The sequence below is a fragment of the Pelobates fuscus genome, chromosome 1 (assembly GCF_036172605.1).
Source record: "Pelobates fuscus isolate aPelFus1 chromosome 1, aPelFus1.pri, whole genome shotgun sequence".
Classification (NCBI taxonomy): domain Eukaryota; kingdom Metazoa; phylum Chordata; class Amphibia; order Anura; family Pelobatidae; genus Pelobates; species Pelobates fuscus.
Genome location: NC_086317.1, coordinates 316,815,227 through 316,837,171, shown reverse-complemented (window position 1 = coordinate 316,837,171; position 21,945 = coordinate 316,815,227). Strand labels below are relative to the sequence as shown.

General features: G+C 36.1%; 2 protein-coding genes across 2 annotated transcripts in view; one reads left to right on the top strand and one right to left on the bottom strand.

Annotated features, from left to right (window-relative positions):
• The window catches only part of GABRB3 (gamma-aminobutyric acid type A receptor subunit beta3), a 492,675-nt gene that overhangs the window by 2,132 nt on the left and 468,598 nt on the right, over positions 1-21,945 (top strand). The window lies entirely within an intron of this gene.
• GABRA5 (gamma-aminobutyric acid type A receptor subunit alpha5) overlaps positions 1-21,945 on the bottom strand; it is a 190,749-nt gene that overhangs the window by 38,366 nt on the left and 130,438 nt on the right. The window contains exon 7 of the mRNA XM_063459194.1: positions 7,850-7,993. Coding sequence (XP_063315264.1) covers positions 7,850-7,993 — 144 coding nt within the window. The remainder of the gene's footprint in view (positions 1-7,849; positions 7,994-21,945) is intronic.

Here is a 21,945-nt window from a genome sequence, read left to right as displayed (position 1 = left end):
ACAATTCACTGTTTAGTAGACAATCGCGAGAGTACATAATTGCAGTATGTAGGTATAATATTTAAATACATATAAACTCTTTCCCATACCAAGTGTCCCTATTTAGGGCCCAAGTCCCTCTGCCCCTCTGTCCCTCTATCCTAATATTCTATCCTACATTTTTTCTTTCTAGGAGCTCAGTATTCCAGTTGTATCTGGTTGTATAACAGGTCTCCACAGCAATAATACTAACAGTACTGTGTCTTTAAACCACAATAAATGTGCTTAGAAATCAGTTTGTGTATGAGCTTTTTAATGCTTGTGTATGTCTTCTTAGAGGAGTGGGGCAGGGCTTGGCAGCCCTTGGGCTGACTCTCCTCTGCAAGTCAGGTATGCAGCCCCCCGGCTTCATAGCCATTTAGTTATCATACAATTACACTCTCTGAGATGGTAAACAATATACAGGGGTTGCATAGCTTTCCTCCCAGCAATGGGTGAGCTTTGCAAGTTCTGGACTGACAGTTCTTTATATGCTCTGCACCACACTCAAGTGTCAAGGCCACGCAGCAAACTCTGCTTGCAACTTTATTGGATTCATTTTCACACTAATTGTTTTAAAGAAAATCTAAAATATGTGGACAAATGTAATAAACATTCCATTCCACATGTGCAAATTATACAAAGAAATGCAACAAAGTATACTTAGTACTTGTGTGTCACTGATTAGTGTATGCAGCAACACTATACAATCCTGGTAAAACTGATTTGGAAACAATAAATACTAATAAATAGGTGCACAGAAATAAATTCTCATAAAAATTCATACAAAGTGATAATCCACAAAAATGGCATCCACGATTTTCAGACATATTATTATGCAAAGAGACATTTAACCCCTTAACCCCTTAAGGACACATGACAAGTGTGACATGTCATGATTCCCTTTCATTCCAGAAGTTTGGTCCTTAAGGGGTTTAAGGGACACTGTAGGCACCCAGACCACTTCTGCCCATTGGAGTGGTTGTGTGCTTTGCCCCTCTCCCCTTAGCCCTGTTAGTCAAAACACTGTGGTTTTGGATAAACTGCAGTGTTTTGATTACAGGGCTAAGCTAACCTCTAGTTGGTGTCTCAGACAGCCGCTGGATGGTGCTTCCATGTTCCTAGAGAACGAAAAGTGTTTTAAATTACGTTCAAAGTCCCCACGCTCTGCATTAGGAATCCCCATAGAAAAGCATTGAATAATGCTTTCTTATGGGGAGATCCAATGCATGTGGGCGGCCATTGCCACGCATGCGCATTATGTCTCCCCCGCCAGCAGCTGGGAGCAGGGGAGGAGCGTCGGCAGAGCTGAGGGACATCGGCGCTGAATCAAGGTAAGTGACTTAAGGGGTTAATAACCCCTTCAGCGCCGAGTTTGTTTTCCTGGCACTATAGTTTCTCTTTAAAGTGTTCAAGTGACTTGAACAATTCACAATACCAATGCAAATACACTAGTAAATCACATATGACAAACTTCAATCTCAGTGCTAAAATTGCCACACTTGTGTAGAAATGGTATGTGGCAATAAAAGAGAAAAAACAAGTATATTTGCATCAATTCCTAATGTTAGGTCAAATCATCTATATTAAAAAAAAAAAAAAACATTAAAAGATTCCTAGTCCAATATTGTAAACACAGCATAAAAAAGATTGGATATCTAAATGGTTAAACTCACAAGTGCAGAGTGGTTAGAGTACCACTCTAGGCTATAGTGCCTAGGGAGGATCAGCCCCTTGCGTATGTGGGATCCAGTAGTGCCAGATGGTACGTTACTTAATTTTTACATAACATGACTTAGTATTATAGTCAGCCAGCAATGTCCAGATAAACACTGTAGAAGTTACTTGCTAATACATATGTTACATAGTTACATAGCTGAAAAGAGACTTGCGTCCATCAAGTTCAGCCTTCCTCACATATGTTTTTTGCTGTTGATCCAAAAAAGTTAAATCATGTTAAATCATCAAAAGTTAGATCATGTTAAAAAGAGACCATCAATTTCAAAATACCCAAGTTCTGCCATTTACACAAGACTTTTGATAAAGAAAATCAAAAAAATCCTCCTGAAACTTAGAGTGCTTCAATGATCGTCAGCTACATATTTATGTTCACATTTACAATACAGGTACAAAGCTGCACTGTATTCACTATTGCACAATCTTTATTCATGCTTCTTCTCCAAAGCCCGCACAGGCTTACAGGTATAGTGGTATAAATATGATTCCCTGGTAATTTGAGGTTCCCATTTGTTGTGGGCCCTAAAGCTTGGGTGGGCTACTTGGCTCACACTGGGCTGCGAGGATCTGCCCCACTTCTGTAAGAAGAATGGCATGGCATTGGCTATATATCATTCACCTCCATAAAAATGTGAAACTTGAAAAATCATATTTAGAGCAGTATGAAAAGTGTGCATGTCTCACGCTTGTATATAAATATTTTTATACCTAATACCTACTGGCAGCACTAAAAGTTATTACAAATATTTACAATATTTAAAAAAAAAATAACCTTAAAATTACTTTACCTTTACTTTACTTTTCCTTTCTTGTTTAAACATTCCACATTAGCAAGATCCAGATGACAATGTACTATTTTATCTATAACTACATCACTACTATGTATCTTGAGCTGTTTAGGGTGGTATATGTTGTTTTCAAATTCCTACCATGTTGAACTATACAAGTTCTTTTTAATTTGCAATTAATATGATTCTAGACATGCTGATTATCCTGCTTATGTAATAATACAAAATTGTGCAACATTTTCAAATGTCATGTACCTGTTTAAATATGTGATCAGGAAGATTTAAAGTTCATGAGTGAATGGAACAATAAGCCGAAGTTATGCACATTTGTTCTAATGGAGTCTCTAAGAAAAAAATATCAAAAACTAGCTAATTTGGATAAAGAAATTATCTGAGAAAAACTTATGCTCTTTACAGAAAATAATTTATACCAACAAAATTCCATACTAATTCAAAGTTATATTGAAAAAATTGAAATAGACACAAAACACATGTAGATTAAAACATATATAGGAGACAAGCAAGATTATGCCAACCGTCAAGTTAGGACATACCACTTAAATAAAAGATACATTTCAGAGACAGTACCCTCACATGAAAGGGAAATGGAACAAACTAAGTATTACAGACATTATGAATTTGTGGCAAAGCAAGAGCCTCAAAATGTTCCTAAAAAACACATTCCCACTATACAAAAGTCCTTCCACTATTCCTCTAAACGTACAAGACCTTACACAAAATCCACCAATCATCACTATGCCCCTTCATCTTACCAACACCCATTTGTCACCAGTCAATACTGTCAACCTATATATAAATCACGTAAACCCTCATATAGGACATCTAATCACCAAGAACCACAATCCAATTATTACAATGCCAAAGGCGCTGACACCAAATATTATTCACAAAAACCTCAAAGGTCGCATTTTGCATTTAGAAATCGCCCAATCACACCTATCACACACGCAAACAGGTACAAATTACTAAAAAAATATTTAGGCTTTTAATTATTGAAAACAGAAAATCTTGTGTTCAGCTGCTGAAAACACTATGTGGATTTCCCAATTCCACTATATACAAGGTGAAAAGCTAACTGTTTAGGTTATGTACCCCACCTCTTAAACACAAAAGTTTAAATTTGTAAGAAAGGCTGCCCTAAAAAAAAGTTTTATCCAATCCCCTTTCCCCACTTTTACTGACTTCCACAGACGAACCCCAAGTAATTAATACTCACATTAGTGAGAAATCCAAATTTAATCCTTCCAATTTTAAATCAGCCCCTCTTATTATGTTTGAAAAATCAGTTATAAGGGATTTGAATAATATTAAACATAGTAAATATGATCGTCATAATTTAACCAAAGCAGGAAAAATGGTGGTCAAACAACTTCAAACGATAAGGGTCGTGATTTAGTTTTACTAGCCAGCAATATGTACATAGAAGAAGCTAATAGACAACTCAGTGATGCTGAGCAATTGCCAACAGATCCGACATTAGTAATACAAGAAAAAATATTTTCCTTTGTAACCAAAGGTCTGGAATTAAAAATTTTAAACAAAGCAAATTCAATTACCTCAACATCAAATTCCCAAAAATCCCAATTATATATTTTTTGCCCAAGATTCACAAAAACATCAATAATCCCCCAGGAAGACCCATGGTGTCTGGTATTAATTCTCTATTATGCAATTTATCTCAATACATTGATATTTTACTCCAACCATGTGTCAAACAAATGAGATCGTATTTAAAAGAGTCCATGTCACTCTTACAATTCTAAAATAACTTTAATTGGCAATCAGAATTTATTTTAGCAACATGCGATGTCACTTCCCTAGACACGATTATTCCCCATCACATAGGTTGTAAAACTGTGAAAAATATCTTATCTGCTGAAAAAAGAATCCCTAACACTCAAATTGATTTTATCCTTGAAGGTATATATATAATTTTAGATAACAACTATTTTTTTTTATTCATTTTACCTCCAAAAGAGGGGTACAGCTATGAGTACAAGGTTTTCCCCCAGCTGTGCCAACCTCTTCATGGCAGACTGGGAGTCTTGCGTCATTTGGGCAGGGCATGCCTGGAAGGCAAACCTTGTCTCCTATTTTAGATATATTGATGATTTATTTTTTATATGGAAAGGCTCTGAGGATTCTCTTAACTCTTTTATCACTTATCGTAACACCAATAACAGAGGTATTGTTTTATACTGTGAATACAGAAGGGAGTCTGTTAATTTTCTAAATTTAAATAATTGTATTAAAAATGGAATACTTCAGACTAAAACATTTAAAAAAGAAGTTTGCACCAATACAGCTATCGATCAAACAAGTTGTCATTATAAACCATGGTTGGAAAGTGCGCCCAAGAGTAAATTTCTACATATACGTAGGAATTGCTCTCAGATAAATGATTTTAATGAACAAGCAAACTTTTTAAAGGATACATTTATCGAAAAAAAATATTCTCCCACTAGACTAGATAAAACTATAGTAGAGATTAGAATATTTCTTTCTTGATTTCTGATCTATAAAAACAAGTGTACTTTAGACACTCCGACACTTCCTATAATTTTTAACTATAATAACAAAAGCGGTCATATAAAAAAGATAATTAAGAGACATTGGCACCTTTTAAAACAAGATGACCTTCTTAAAGACATTTTACCTACTAAACCCAATATTGGTGCACCTAATTTGAGATCCATTTTAACTACCAATTTCACAAAGGAATCTAGATCGAATACCACCCTCAGACCACCATTTTTAAATGGTGTAAAAAGAAAAGGATTTATAAATGTAAACGATGTGTAGTCTGTAAAAGTACCGATCCGCCTGTACAATCAAAAGTTACCAATTTTAAGTCAAATATAACTAATAAAATGTATACTGTTAAGGATTTTATTGGATGTAATACTAAAAATGTAATCTACTTATTGGAGTGCCCCTGTGGCCTGCAATATGTGGGGTTAACCGCTAGGTGTCTAAAAACCCAATTAAGCAAACATTGCAGGAACATTAAAAAAGGATACAAAAACCACTCTGTATCTAAGCACTGTATTAATCACATTATGGACCCCAAACTATTAAAATATATTGGAATACAAAAATGCAGCATCCCTTGGAGAGGGGGGACATAAAAAAATATTTTAGGTAGATCTGAAATGGAATGGGTATTTAATTTGCAGACCCTAACTCCTTATGGTCTTAATGTCGACTTTGACCTGTATAATTTCTTATGACTTTTTATCTTTGTATTGTATAACAATATCTCTTTTAAATTTAAATTTTGTATTGTTTTTTAATCCATGTTACTAATGTGTGCATTTTATAGTCATAAATATATCTTATATTTTATTTATATGTGTTTTATATTGTGTATAATAATTTACATTTACTGAATTCTCACTATGTTATTCACCTTATTTTAAAATATCTCTATTTTTGTTTATCTTATTATTTCTGCCCTTCAACATATGACCGCGATGATTTGGCCTGCCATCCACAATATGGCCACGATAGCCACTCTTAGGACTATCCTCCATTCAGTCCGCCGATGCATATGGCTGACGGCCACACATGCAATACATCGCACACGTTCTCTGTGCAGCTGGATGCCGCCAGCCATCAGCTTATGTGCAATGACGGCCAACATCAGATTTTATTTGCGCAAGCTCTACATGTAGCTTGGCACTGCCCTCCGTTGGCTTATATATACTGAGAGCCAATGCCAGACTACATTTCCCATTAGACTAACTATTATTGATGCGGACAAACCGCGTGTCACGTGATCACTCACTTTTTCTTAATTTACCCTGTTCCCACCCTAGTTTTTAATTTATTTTTTGTTCATTCAACTTCCCATTCATTACAGTTTAATTTAATATACTGATAATTTAATTTTATTGTATATATTTGCTCCATTCTGATTGGTGCACACACTTTGGCGTCAATTTTACTTATTACCTCTCCTATATAAACGCCTTCAGCCAGGTTTGATGTTATTTCCCATTAGATAAAGTCTGTATAGACGAAACTCGTTATGGATGTTGTTACTGTGTATTTGTATTAGTAAACGGTTTTATGGTCACTTACTTGTGCCAACTATCTTTTTAAATACACTTTTATTTTATCCTAACTTCACCTGCCTTTTTATCTGCAAGTATTCCATGTGTATTTGAGGTGGGGATCATTCCACCAACGCTTTTATCATAGAGCAGTCAGCCTGCTCTACACTTGTGAGTATATTTTTATCAATTGTATTGGTTATTATTACATCATACAGAGAGCACTATTAGTTGTTTTTATCTATCCTTATCATCATTTCGTCTGGAGATCACCAACCACATATCCTGTAAGCGGGGATTATACCGCTGTACGCTATCCCCACCTGAGCAGGTCATAGCTCTGATAAATGTGAGTTTATTATACATCTTTTTATTGAATTATTACCAGTCAATTCATATGATGCTATTGGTTGTCCACGTTTTTTTTCTTTCACATATTTGGAACACTTGGACAAAGTCATTGAGGACACCACATTTTTGCAAAAAACTTTTAAAACACAATCCTTTGATTTGAGTGAGATTTGACATATTGGACTTATTTATGGTATTTGCTATATGTTTTTCCATTTTGTCTTATTATATCATATATACTTTTTTGTGTTTGTATACCTCTTGGCTCAGCCCTTTTTCTCTCATCTGTTGATTTTTGCTATTGCTTAGAGGATTAGGAGGATTACCCCTTATTGGGCAGCTGGCTTTTTTTCTAGTAGGCTGTTGATTACTGTATGGCATGTGGCTGGGTGAATTAGGCTGGATGATGGTATCTAACAGGTTGGGAGTATATGACAAGGAACATGGCAGGTAAATATAGCTGAATGGGTGGAGGGAACAGGGGGGGGGGGGGTTATTGCACATCCCTTGAGCCATTCTTGAGTGTACAAGTCAGTTGAATAATCTGTGCATCTAGGCCTTTTATGTATAAATGTCCAGATGTCTAGTTTTTAAAAACTAGGCCTTTTAAAAATTGAACGTGATGCATCTGCAACATTATTTGTTGTTATTTAATTCAACATTATATTCATGTTTCATGTTAACATTGGAATTGGTGTCATACGGAAAGTTACACTCAAACTTTAGTGTAAATTTCATTGTTCATGCTAGGTTCATCAGAATTCCCTCTCAAAGAAAATCTAAGATATTATTAATCAGTGCATTTTTATATATGCATTGCAAGTTCGGCATTCTGTAGAACATGAGTACTCATGATTGGGGTCCATACTTATTTCTAACCTGTGCTTGTGCTGATATTTTCTGTTCCTACAGTTTGTCCAATTAAATGGTACTGATTTAGCCGAGAGCCATCTTCTGCCACTACCACTGATTTGTGGGTTAGATTCGTCCATTCGTACCTCAGTTCAGAATTAGGATATGCATCTTTAAATGAAGAAAGATAAAACAAGCATTACATATGATTAATAACTCTATAAAATGTACATGATTTAAAATATTGAAAAAGCTTTGAACATTGTAACATGATTTTCATCATTGTAAGGATGCCAATAATGTGGTATTCTTGAACTGATAGTCAACCTCTATTATAGAGCATGTTTTAGGAACACAGTGTGTACCTCTTTTTACCCATCAACTAAATTATGTGTGTATCTCTGACACTGCGAGTCATGGTGTGAGAAAAGATGTTATCCCTAGCATAGACATAGTTACCCAATGCTTGTCTGTAAAAAACAAATGCTTAGATTTAATTAACTGAGCATTTGTGTTTGCAGGTCATGAAACCAATTGGTTGTGAGAGGTTATAACAGAACATAATAGGTGACTTGATTGAGCTATAGATTACACAGAGTTGGACATTGGAGATTCTGGTTAAAGTTTTCAATTACACATTTTGAATTGAGTAGGAGTTAGATATTTTGGAGTATACAGTGTTAGGGATAGGGATTAGGTTTGCACATTTTAGAACACTGTATTGGTTATGTTGCTTGTAGTCCCCTGACTAATCCCCCCACCAATTCTAAGTAGTCAAATCATTCCACTAGTAACACAGGAGTGCTGGAAGTTCGAGTGCTGGAATTCTGTTGGACTTTCTGATCTAGGGAGTGCTTGGTTTGGCTCATTGACTGAGAGCATATGCATTTAACTACTTACTAATGGTTTGACTATATACAATGGTGGATGGATGCCTGGGCATTCCTGCTTAAAATGCTCCTTTATGTGTTAGATCATATCTACTGTACCTTATCTTGCCCTCATAAAATCTGTCTCTCATCATAAACCCTACCTTGTTTCTTTTTCCTCCCAGTATTAGAACTTTCTATTAATCAATCCCCCCCCAGCCCATGGTATGAGGAGGTCCCGACACTGGCTTTCCTTAAGAAATTGTTTAACCCTGAAATCTTTAGTTTGGTTCCTATCATCTCTGTCTCTTTACTTGCGTTTGTGTTCAAGGATTTAATCAATAAGTATTGGACTGGTTTCCCATTCATAGCACAGATTGATAAAAGGTATGTATTTTGTTTTCACTGATAGGCTGATACTCTATCGGTGGTACCCAATTTGAGGTTGCAGAAGTGAAGGGACAGAGTGATCGGCACTGTATTGAAGACTTTGGGGTTAAACCATTTGTTAACAGTTTAAACCCTGAAGGTAAGCCGGGCACCATAAAACTGTATTGTGATGACATTGTTATCGTGCCCGGGGTGTTACTTTTATGAATACAATGGAGACATAATGCCAGAATCCCCTTCATGGCCAGTGGTTTTTCACAATTTGCATCATCTATAGATTATGTAGGAATGAGTTACAACAATTAATATTACGTTTGATAAACACAATATGACATGGCATTTCACCTAAAACATTAAATTCAGGAAATGTAACATACTGACCAACATCTTAAGGATCCGGATCAAAGCTTTCAAACAAATGTTCCATGACTTACTTGCCATTTATGTAGTTGTAAATGTCATATTAAATTGTAGCAAGTTACATTATTTTCAAAATTTCTGAATATGTTTATACTTGTTTAACCACACATAACTGACTTATTGCTGTGCACATACACATAAAAAGACTTAAGATTGTAGAAATGAGTTAGAGAGAGATTTTGGTAAGATTGTGATTTCTAGAGAAACACTTTGGATTTATGTAAAAGCATTTAGTAGCAAGGAATCCTGGATTTTGCTTTTGCACTAGCCAACCAAGATTGAACAAAGTGCTGTAGAGATACTCTGTGTATGCTGCAAAAGTTCTTGCATGCCTGCAAGCACTTTCAACAAAGTGCTACTAATTTGTGGATTACCTATTGTGTACCAGAGAAATGAAGCATTAAAGGAATAAATTGCTCAGGATGACAGAGATGTCTCCGTGCCAGGCACGATTACAGAATTCACAGGTTGTCAAAGGAATGTAAACCATAATTATTTGATTATATCAATGTTTGGTATGTTATGCTTGCATAGTTTGCAGACATACTGAAACATACTTTTGAAAGTTTGAGATCTGTGACCTTAAATTCAGGTTACTAATTTTTCATGATGTTTTTTTTTTTTACCATTATTTATAAACCGTTTTCTCTGTATTAGTTATATAGTGTCCCTGTATTTATATTATAAACTTGTAACTGAGAATTGTCAATGGTTTAAACCTCCTCAAGACTAAAGTTCAACAAATGCTGCTGTAAGCAATTAACATAATTGCCAAATCCAATCAGTCAGATTAGCTCAGTAATTAGTAGATTCTGCCCACTAGAAAAATAACGCACACATGTTCAGCAGATTCTTTCTGCTCATATCAACATAGATTAAATGAAGTGCCGAACTGGCTATAAACTGCCATATCAAATCATAGTTTAGGAAATGACTAAAGTTGATAAAACGTATCATACTCAATATTTATAGCAAGGAATTAAAATTCTTACCTTACAATAAAAGCTTATTACCCCTCACCTAACCGGAATGTGCAGACCTTGCTCTAGGAACAGGTTTTTAAAAATGTTTTATTTACTTTTTAATCATCAAAAATAAATAAGTTATTGTTGTTGGTTTTTATGCTGTTCGTTTCCTTTCTCTTAGAAAATATTTTTTTTTTCAGGCAGAAGTTCAAATCTCTTGCACAGTCCAAAACATTCTGCCATCATAATACTTTTTGTGGAAACTACAATCATACGATGTGGTTTGGCATGAATATAAATATTCTTGAAGTGAAATATGGTAGCTCTTCGAAAGTCATTTCCATTAACAGTCGCCAATCTGAGAATGGGAATTAAGGTGTGCATAAATATTTTATGACGCTGCTGGAGGTGGACTTACAAAGCGCAATGCTGTACATAGAGACTCCAGGCAAGATGAGAACTTCAAATTAATGGAGTGGTTATGGTACTTGGAGTAACTATTTAAGCTTACATGGGGTCCTAATTGAGGCCACATTTCTGAGCCTCCTGAGGTCAATGCGAAATTATCCAAACTGGGATTATGTAGGAGCAAGGTGTATAGTTTCCTTTGTGAATGGAGTGTCCTACAGAGTAATTTTTTTTTTTCTGACCCACTTTATTACTGCAATTCGAGTTCTGAAATGAGGTGCGTATTAGCTACTCCTCTATGGCATAAGTGTGCCTTTCAATATATTTTCATTAAATATAATTAGATAGGGTAGTTTTCAGGTTATGTCTATATGAAATCACTAATGGCATGTTCGTGTCATAATAGGATTTATTGCAAAATAATGATTTTTATTTCTTTCATTACTTTTTTTTTTTAATTTCAACCTCTTTTCATATTTCCAAGCTGCTTTGAAACAATAAACAACCAGAATAGCCAGAGTATATAGAAGTTTTATAAAAGTGCGGTTTTCTGTTTGACAGATTTTTTTGAGATCCTTGGCCATGACTATCATCTAATTTTATTTTCTCCAGGGCATTACAATCCCCAAAGAACCATTAGTGGCAGATGTAGTTATCAGTAAAGTGACATTTCCATATTTGCATACTTTGTGTTTATTCAGCACTCCACTCAAGAAAATTAATCCTTATGGTAGAATATAGGTCATTTTCACGTTTTATTTTTGTATCCAGTAGAATTTATCCAGTAGAAAAGTTAGCATCAGCATTCTATATTTCAGTAAATTGCAAAAAGGAGTTATTTTGTGCTCTATATATATATATATATATATATATACACAATTATGTTTGATTGTAAATGTGTGTATGTATGTGTGTGTTTGTTTTCCTATGCTCTTAAAAATGTAAGTTTATAAAACCAATCTGCATAAAAAAATTTATTGGTACTGATTTTTATTTTAATACAGACATAATATTAAACAATGAAATTAAAGGTTGAGTGGTTTATATATGTCTCCAGAACACCAAAGTGGCATTGATTTCCTCTAATAAAAACTCCCTTCTTGTTTTTCTTTTATATTGCATGGTATTTTTAGATTAAGGTTACTATTAATATAAATGTTAAAGCAGTGTAGTAGTTCAAGATTAGTGATGGGGTAATATAGGGTTCATGTTTAGAGCAATCGCAATGTAAGAGTTAATAGTGTAGTGTAAGGGGTTAATATTTAGAGGTAATAGAATGGTTATGACAACTCTGGCATCCTCTCTTTCCATTTTATTAAGATAATGAGATACGCTAGGCAACTGGGAAGTCAATAATGTTTCCTTTTAATTTACTTCATCTTGCAGTCCTATAAATATACAATAAATGATAACATGTATCATTGGATGTTTCTGTGTTATGATATAAATAGTATTATGCATATATTTATGGATGTTAGACGCTATTCAATTATGTATGGCAATCTAGTACTTCTGACAGTTTCATCTACAGTAAGTTCATTCTTGTTTGATTTTGTCTTTAAAACTGTCTAAAGAAACAATAAATACATGGAATTTCATGCTAGAAAAGTGGAAAAGCTATTAACCTCCAATGGATGATTAAGTAGTGGCCTTAATGTTGTGCTGCCTTCTGGCCGTACAATACACTTATAAATACCCTCCAAGCTTTATCTGAGTCAGAACTTTGCTAGAATATTCTAAGACAACATTAACTGAATTGGTGAAAACAACAGAAAAGAAAATATTGTTGAAGCCATTGAAAAGCCTTAAACATTAGTCAACATTTGTTGCAGAAAAGCAGGCCATCTGAAAGTGAAAACTATTCCATCAGGTTAATCAAGAGACTGTTTATCACGGTGGGAACACCAATTAAGGAGAAACAAGCCTAGTCAGTCACAGTATAAGAAAATAGACATGAATTCCTAAACCGATGCACACCATCAATCAGGGACAGACATGATATCCACATATGTTTTGTATTTTTCACACCTTCCAGTGAGCTTTTTGTCTGTGAAATGTTTAACTATCAAAAAACTCACAGAGCAATTTCAAAGAATCAAAGAGGGGTGAAATCTGAGTAAAATAAACTGTAGAGGAACACAAGTATAACCATATCACAGACAACGAACAAGACAAAGCATTGGCATACATTGCTCAGGTGAAATTCATTCCTCTATCACACAAGCACGCAGGATGCAGAAGCTCAACAGATTTTAAGGAGCCATTAATTTACTGCTCAGCAGAGTCAATCAAATTCAAATTAACCACAAAACACTAAATGGTATGTCTATCATGGGTGAAGGGAGCAAGGTACATGGCGAGGGGGAACAAATTCCCGCCTTTGGGAAATCTAGTGTAATTGTGGAGCTTTTAAAATTAAATATTTTGGCATTTAAGAAAATTAATACACATTTCAAGGGATTTTTTTTTTATCTTTTCCAAATTGTTTTTGAAGTAATTATATTCAACAGGATTTAGTCTTTATTCAATAAAGAATTTTTGTGTGTGTGGAATTTATATTTATAGAGTATATTTATAAGGGAGATCTAGTAGCTTAAATAGGTCTATATACCATTCTTCTAACACTCTCTCCATTAATAGTATATCATGTAGAAAACTGCATGGTTTAACATGTTCACCCTCATAAGAAAGAGAATGCACACCAAAAGTCACAATAATGACTAACCTGTTTTTTTAATGAACCAATATCAAATACAGGCAAAAAATATATAACAATAATAAATAAAGTGACACAAAATGGTCTCAAAGCATAAATCAAAAATCAATAATAATTACCAAGAGTTCTCACAAGCCTAATAAGGCAGAAACAGGAAACAAAAATAACCCCCCAACGTTTCGGCACCTCCTGGTTGCCTTTATCCAGGGTGTATTATATCTGAACTCACCACAAATCCCTTTAAATAGCTATAAACCACCTGATGGCCATCAGTATGATGGGGAGAGCCGAAACCGGAAGTGACGTCATCACCTCCGTCCTCGGTCACAACCCCCTCCTATAAAGTATCCATGGATAGTGCATAACCCAAGTAGACAATAAAAATATATATTGCCATAAGTTCCTAACTACATAGCAGGTTGTAATCGTAAAGAACAAAAGCTAATCCGCAATAACGTGCACTAACACGCATGCGCAATAAAGATGTCCGCATCGCCATTATGCGCGATAATGCGTTCCAATCACAAGAAGTCATATGCGCATGCGCAAAAACACCGCAGATATCGGCAATATACTACCTGCAAAGATTTTGTGAGGTGTACTGCACAGTGCAGACACTTCACCACAGTGTAAAGGAAACAGCACCCACCATTGAGCATGAGACAAATTAAAGAGAGAGAGTAGAATTATAATCCCCTTATCTAGATGAGACATTTAGAAATATAGAAAAGGACAAGTGGTGACAAACATATAGGGTTACTCATTATACCCAAATACTAATACTATTGGTAATAACACACCTACACCAATATCTTAAAGAAACACACCATAGAAGAAGTGAAAGAATCATTATAAGTCCATCAAGTGTTTATTAAATATCTCCAATGTGGAAGCTAACTAGAAATTGATCATTCACACAATTGCTTGCATAGAGCTAAGGACAATATCAATTTGAACCAATATTATGTATCAATATAGTCATATGTATATATCTCATAAGTGTATTATATTCATATGCCCAGCATGTTAACAGTGTCCACCATATCATTAACAATATCGAAAAGATACATTTACTCTTATAAGGTATAATCTCCCCCCAAATTTTTTTTTACCTCTCTCAATAATGCAAAGATAACCAAAATATCACAAGCCATAATATAAGCAATAATTGTATGACTATACCAGATGTAGCATATTAATGTGTGACCGAGGACGGAGGTGATGACGTCACTTCTAGTTTCGGCTCTCCCCACCATACTGATGGCCATCAGGTGGTTTATAGCTATTTAGGGATTTGTGGTGAGTTCAGATATAATACACCCTTGATAAAGGCAACCAGGAGGTGCCGAAACGTTGGGGGGAGATATGTCACGAACAGTTCGCCGGGAACTATTCGCCAGCGAACATAGCTTGTTCGCGGTCGCCGCGGCGGGCGAACATATGCGATGTTTGGTCCGCCCCCTATTCGTCATCATTGAGTAAACTTTGACCCTGTACCTCACAGTCAGCAGACACATTCCAGCCAATCAGCAGCAGACCATCCCTCCTAGACCCTCCCACCTCCATAACAAATAGGGGGCGGACCGAACATCGCATATGTTCCCGTGAACTGTTCGGGACATCTCTAGTTGGGGGGTTATTTTTGTTTCCTGTTTCTGCCCTATTAGGCTTGTGAGAACTCTTGGCAATTATTATTGATTTTTGATTTATGCTTTGAGACCATTTTGTGTCACTTTATTTATTATTGTTATATATTTTTTGCCTGTATTTGATATTGGTTCATTAAAAAAACAGGTTAGTCATTATTGTGACTTTTGGTGTGCATTCTCTTTCTTATGATGATGACTACTATTTATATTGGTATTTGAGGGAATACCAGTGAGGATTAGCACCCAGGTGGTTATAGTCTTTATTTATTAGTCTCTCCATACTTCATTTATTGTATTAACATGTTCACCCTAACATTGCTACAAAAGGACATATCTTTAAGATTTTCGACTATATTAGTCTTGATCTTCTTACTGTGTCAAACCTATACACAATGATGTGGAATTGACCTAGTTGATAAATAAAACTTAGATTTATAGTCATTACACTTTTTTTTTTTTACACATTATCAATACCCATCTAAACTTTCGATAATTGTCTTAACTGCTATTCAGCTTGATCAATGTATCACTCTGTAAATAGGGCTAGGCAATTAATATGTAAGACATTTTCGTACCTATGGAACAGACTATATTAGTATATAAAACACATTTTAATGCTTTATTTCAATTTTATATTTTATGATTTGATCAATTTGGTTTTTAGTTTTTAATATTCTATCTTGTGTTTCTAAGGCCCTGATGAAGCTGTATAAACTATTGCTTTTGTATTAACACCACCGTTAGGCGAACTAGGCATTCACCTTGGTGATTCCTGGTGGGCTCCCCCCTGTTTGGGGCCGCAGTGCTGGGAGAGCGGCTCTTGCCAAACTAATCTTATTGATTTTTTTGATTGGGTAACTAGATTACAGTAAGGCTTTTGACACTGTTGCACATAGAAGGCTTATCAATAAACTTCAATCTTCAGATTCCAGTACTGTTGAATGGGTAAGGCAGTGGCTGAGTGACAGGCAACAGAGAGTTGTAGTCAATGGAGTATAATCAAAGCATGGGCTTGTCACCAGTGGGGTACCCCAGGGATCTGTACTTGGATCATTCTCGTTTTTATTAGTGATATTGCAGAAGGTCTTGATGGCAAGGTATGACATTTTGCTGATGATACAAAAATATGTAACTGAGTTGATGTTCCAGGAGGGATAAGCCAAATGGCAAATGATTTAGGTAAACTAGAAAAATGGTCAGTGTTGTGGCACCTGACATTTAATGTGGATAAGTGCAAGATAATGCATTTTGGATGTAAAAACCCAAGGGCAGAGTACAGAATAGTTGATAGAGTCCTAACCTCAACATCTGAGGAAAAGGATTTAGGGGTGATTATTTCTGAGGACTTAAATGTAGGCAGACAATGTAATACAGCAGCAGGAAATGCTAGCAGAATGCTTGGTTGTATAGGGAGAGATATTAGTCCTGTCACAGTGTGGCCAGGAGGTGGCCATCTGGCAACCTCAGGGCGCCCCCGAACCTGTATTCAGTAAGGCAGAGCAGGCACCTGCTTACCTTGATGGCAGGTGCCTGCTCTGCCAAAAAATGCCGGTAACCAGAGGAGAGGGGGATGGAGCAGGAAGGTGGCGAGGGAGGCTGTTCTTACAGTCTCTCACTCCTCCCTCGCGCGCCCTCTGTAATGCCGGGAGCTGGAATATGACGTCATTCCAGCCCCGGCATACTAAGCGGCGCGCTGGAGGAGTGAGGAGCTGCCCCACACTGGACCCCAGGGACGTGAGTGTTTGACTGTGTGTGTGTTTGTCAGTGAGTGAGTATTTATGTCAGTGAGTGTGTGTGTGTGTGTCAGTGAGTGTGTGTGTGTTTGCGTGTCTGTCAGTAACTGAGTGTATGTCTGTCTGTCAGTGTCTGTTTCTGTGTTGGTCAGTGACTGTATGTATGTCAGTGAGTGTGTGTGTGTCTGTCAATGAGTGAGTATGTATGTCAGTGAGTATGTGTGTCTGTCAGTGAGTGAGTGTATGTCTGTCAGTGAGTGTGTCTATAAGAAAGTGTCTGTCTGTGTGCGCGCGTGTCTGTGTCAGTGAGTGTGTGTGTGTGTGTGTCTGCCAGTGTGTGTCTGTCAGTGAGTTAGTGACATGAGGGGGCGGCAAAATGGATCTTTGCCTAGGGCGGCAGAAATCCTTGCAACGGCCATGTGTTTGTGTTTAGCTGTAATTTTCCTCTTACTCATTTACTGTACCCACACATATCATATTTATTGTTTCTCCTCATTAAATGGTCTTCCTAAAGATACCATTATTGTCATCATATCATATAATTTACTATAAAAGAAATTATAAAATATGATGAAACAAATAAAAAATAAACACTTTATCGAACTTTGACCTCCAAAATCTGTTGTGCCTCTACAACCGCCAAAAAACACCCATGCTAAATAGTTTCTAAATTTTGTCATGAGTTTAGAAATATCCAATGTTAACATGTTCTTAGCTTTTTTTTGTAAATTTATAGGGCAATAAGTACAAGTAGCACTTTGCTATTTCCAAACCATTTTTTTTTCTAAATTAAGTTACATTGTAACACTAATATCTGTCAGGAGTCCCTGACTAACCCTTCACATGTATATATTTTTTAAAAGAAGACAACCTAAGGGATTACACTTGGGGTATTTTAACTCTTTTTAAAATGCAACCATTTTATCACCCATCTATGCCAAATTTTAAAAAAAACAAAAATAATTGGTGATTTTTTTGACACACATAGCAATTTAAAAATACATGTACTGATAACTTTAAGGGTTACTGCAAAACATCACTTCAATATGTGTTCAGCAACATCTCCTGAGTACAGTGATACCACCCATGTATAGGTATTTTGGGTTATCTGGGTGCTACAAGACCTTCTATGGAGGGTGCGCATTCCAGTTTTCCAACTTGGAATTTTCACAGCTGGTCATCATGCACCCATGTCCTATTTGGGACATTTTTGAAACCGGCCAATGTAATTTACCCCCATCAAACCCATCAATATCAAATATATTTTTGAAAATTAGACACCCTAGGGTATTCAATATGCGGTACATACAGTCTTTTTTTAGTAGCCACTTAATCACAAACACTGGCCAAAGTTAGCATATATATTTGTTTGTGTGTTAAAAATGCAACTATTATGAATGCTAACTTTGGCCACTGTTTGTGACTAAGTGGCTAGTAAAAAATCCTGAACATACTCCATTTGCAATACCTTGGGTTGTCTTCTTTTGCAAAAGGTATGCCATGATGGGGATAATTCTCATTCCTGGGCTACCATACACTCTTAAAGGCAACGTAACCAATCTGGCAAATTTCAATGTGTAAAAATGGCCTTATATTTGACCCTGTAACTTTCAAAAACACTATACAACCTGTACATGGGGGGTACCGTTATACACGGAGACTTTGCTGAACACAAATATTAGTGTTTCAAAACAGTAAAACATATTACAACAATATCACCAGTGAAAGTGCCGTTTGTGTGTGAAAAATGAAAAAAACTTCACTTTCACTGACAATATCATCGCTGTGATATGTTTTACTGCTTTGAAACACTAATATTTGTATTTAGCAAAGTCTACCGAGTAAAACAGTACCCCCATATACAGGTTTTAGGATGTTTTGGAAAGTTACAAGATTAAATATAGTGCTAGCAAATTAAATTCTATGGACTTTCGGCCTGTGTTGTCAGGCAGGTCCCCCAAATTGCAATCAATATAATTACTTAATTATGTAAAAGTATTACATAAATATGCACGTAGAATTTAATTATATATACATATTTTTTATATTTGAAGTCTACGTGTATATTTATGAAATTGTTTATGTAATTATGTATATGGACATATATATATATTTCGTATTATTTTTATTTATATATACACATAGATATATATATATATATATATATATAATTTCATTCTAAGTGTATTTTGATATAAATATATATATATATCTCAAAATACAGTTAGAATAAAGTTTTATATATATATATATATATATAGAATTGTTAACATTTTTGTTTATTTTTACATTTTTAAATGTATTTTTAATTATTATTAATTTTTTCTAATATATATATATATATATATATATATATATATATATATATAGAATATATATAGTTATTGTGTGTGTGTGTGTGTATATATATATATATATGTGTGTGTGTCATTTTACTCTAAGTGTATTTTATATTAATATATGTAGGACAATTACAAGAAAACTTACAGGAACGATAGGTGGAAGCCCTGCTCAAACTAGCTTGCAGTCTATAGGAGGTGGGGTATAAAACACATTAGGACAGGAAATAGCAATCAAATAAGGTGGGAGTTAAGCAGAGCTGGAGGAGAGAGTAGAGTGTGGCCCTTTAGGAGAGAGCAAGAGACAGGTATGTGAGTTAGAGGTTAGTCTGGGAAGCCAAAACCCTAAAGAGATGGCTTTTAAGGCACTTCTTAAATGATTGAAGACTAGGGGAGAGTCTGATGGTGGTAGGCAGTCTATTCCATAAGAAGGGAGCCGCCCGCTAGAAGTCCTGCAAAAAAAAAAACACAAAGCAAAAAGCAAAAAAATAATAACAAAAAAAACAGAACATCCAGAATGAAAAAACAAACAAACATCCAGAATAAAAATAACAAAAAAATACAGTAACACTTATATGGCAAGTTGTTGATATGTATGTAATATCTCCATTGGTGTTAATCACTCCCCTCTGCAATGTAAGTGTTTTTGAATGTTTTTGTATTGTCATTCTTGATGTTATATTTTTCACTCTGGATGTTTTATTTTTCTGAAGTAAGGGCCACTAAGACAACAATATGCAGTGCAAAAAGGTTATTTCCACCAGGTTAGAACACAGTCTCAAAGGGAGAGTATTGGTAAGTTTTGAAAATCAGTGGAAGATCCCAAGGGTGGAGCAAGACTGAGCTGGAAGAAATTTCTTTAAAATTGCTTTCCAAAAATGAAATATGTCTTAATCTACAGTCAATTTCCTTTCTAGAAATGGAGAGGGCTGAAACCTGTTCTGATAGACTAAGACTAAGTCTTCCTGTAGGATGTATAACATGTTCTTGGTTGAAGGAGTATGAGCTGGAATCTTATGAAAAGAAGCCAGTGGAGAAATATTATTTGTATTCAATAATATGGTGAAGACGTATCGATGACTGGCTTAGAAAATCCTCTACTCCTCAACTGTTGCCTCTCAACTTCCAGACCATTAATAGTAAGGACTGAGTGAAAAATGAAGCACTGGACCTTGATAGGAAGATGCTGGTGGTTTCCTTGATTCAGTAGTGATTCCAAGGACAATGGTGTGAGGCTGGAAACCATGGCAGTCAAGACTAGAATGGTCATATGCTCTCTCTCCTGTAAATAGTTCACCAGAGCACTTGCAGTGTTAGCCTGAGCCCGTAAAAACACCATTGTGAAAAGAACAGTGCACAGGAGATGTATTATTATTATTATCGCCATTTATATAGCGCCATTAGATTCCGTAGCGCTTTACAATATTATGAGAGGGGGGATTTAACTATCAATAGGACAATTACAGGAAAACATACAGGAATGATAGGTTGAAGAGGATCCTGATCAAATGAGCTTACAGTCTATAGCAGGTGGGGTATAAAACACATTAGGACAGGAAGTAGCAATCAAATAAGGTGGGAGTGAAGCAGAGCTGGAGGAGAGAGTAAAGTGCTGCCCTTTAGGAGAGAGCAAGAGACAGGTATGTGAGGTTGAGGTTACTCTGGGAGGCCATAAGCTTTCCTAGAGAGATGAGTTTTAAGCAAAACAATTGAAGACTAGGGGAGAGTCTGATGGCGGTAGGCATGCTATTCCATAGGAAGGGAGCTGCCCGCGAGAAGTCCTGCGAGCGTGAGTTGGCCATATGGGTGCGAGCAGTGGACAGGAGAAGGTCACGGGCAGAGCGAAGAGACCAAGAAGGGGCATACCTATGGATCTGTGATGAAATAGAAGAGGGGCTAGAATATTTCAGTGCTTTATAGGTGTGAATTAGCACTTTGAATTGACTCCTATAAGATACAGGAAGTCAATGTAAGGACTGACAGAGGGGTGAGGTGTGAGAGGACCAACTAGAGCGGGAAATCAGTCTTGCATTCATTACAGACTGTAGTGGGGCAAAACGGCTTTTGTGAAGACCACTCAGGAGAGGGTTACGATAATCCATGTGGGAAATACTAGAGCATGGATATAGGATGCGGCCTATATTCATAAGATGGAATATACGGGATTTGCAACATACTGGATTTGAGGCTCAAAGGTGAGGCCAGAGTCAAGTATAACGCCAAGACAGCACGCTTGCAAGGATGGACTTATGTAGATACCACTAACTTAAAGGGAGAGCGAAAGAGGAGGATCAGTATTAGAAGGAGGAAAGACAAGGAGCTCATTTTAGAGAGATAGAGTTTCAGAAAGTGGGAGGACATCCAGAGATGGAAGATAGGCAAGCAGTGACACGTTACAGGACGGCAGGGGAGAGGTCCGGGGAGGAGAGATATATCTGGGTGTCATCAGCGTACAGGTGGTAGTGGAATCCAAAAGAGGTAATACGTTTGCCAAGAGAGGCAGATTAAAGAGAAAATAGAAGGGGACCAAGGACAGAGCCTTGGGAGACTCCAACCGAGACAGGATGAGGGGAGGAGGTGTCAGCTGAATGAGCGTTGGGAGTGATAAGAGGAAAACCACGAGAGAACGAATGA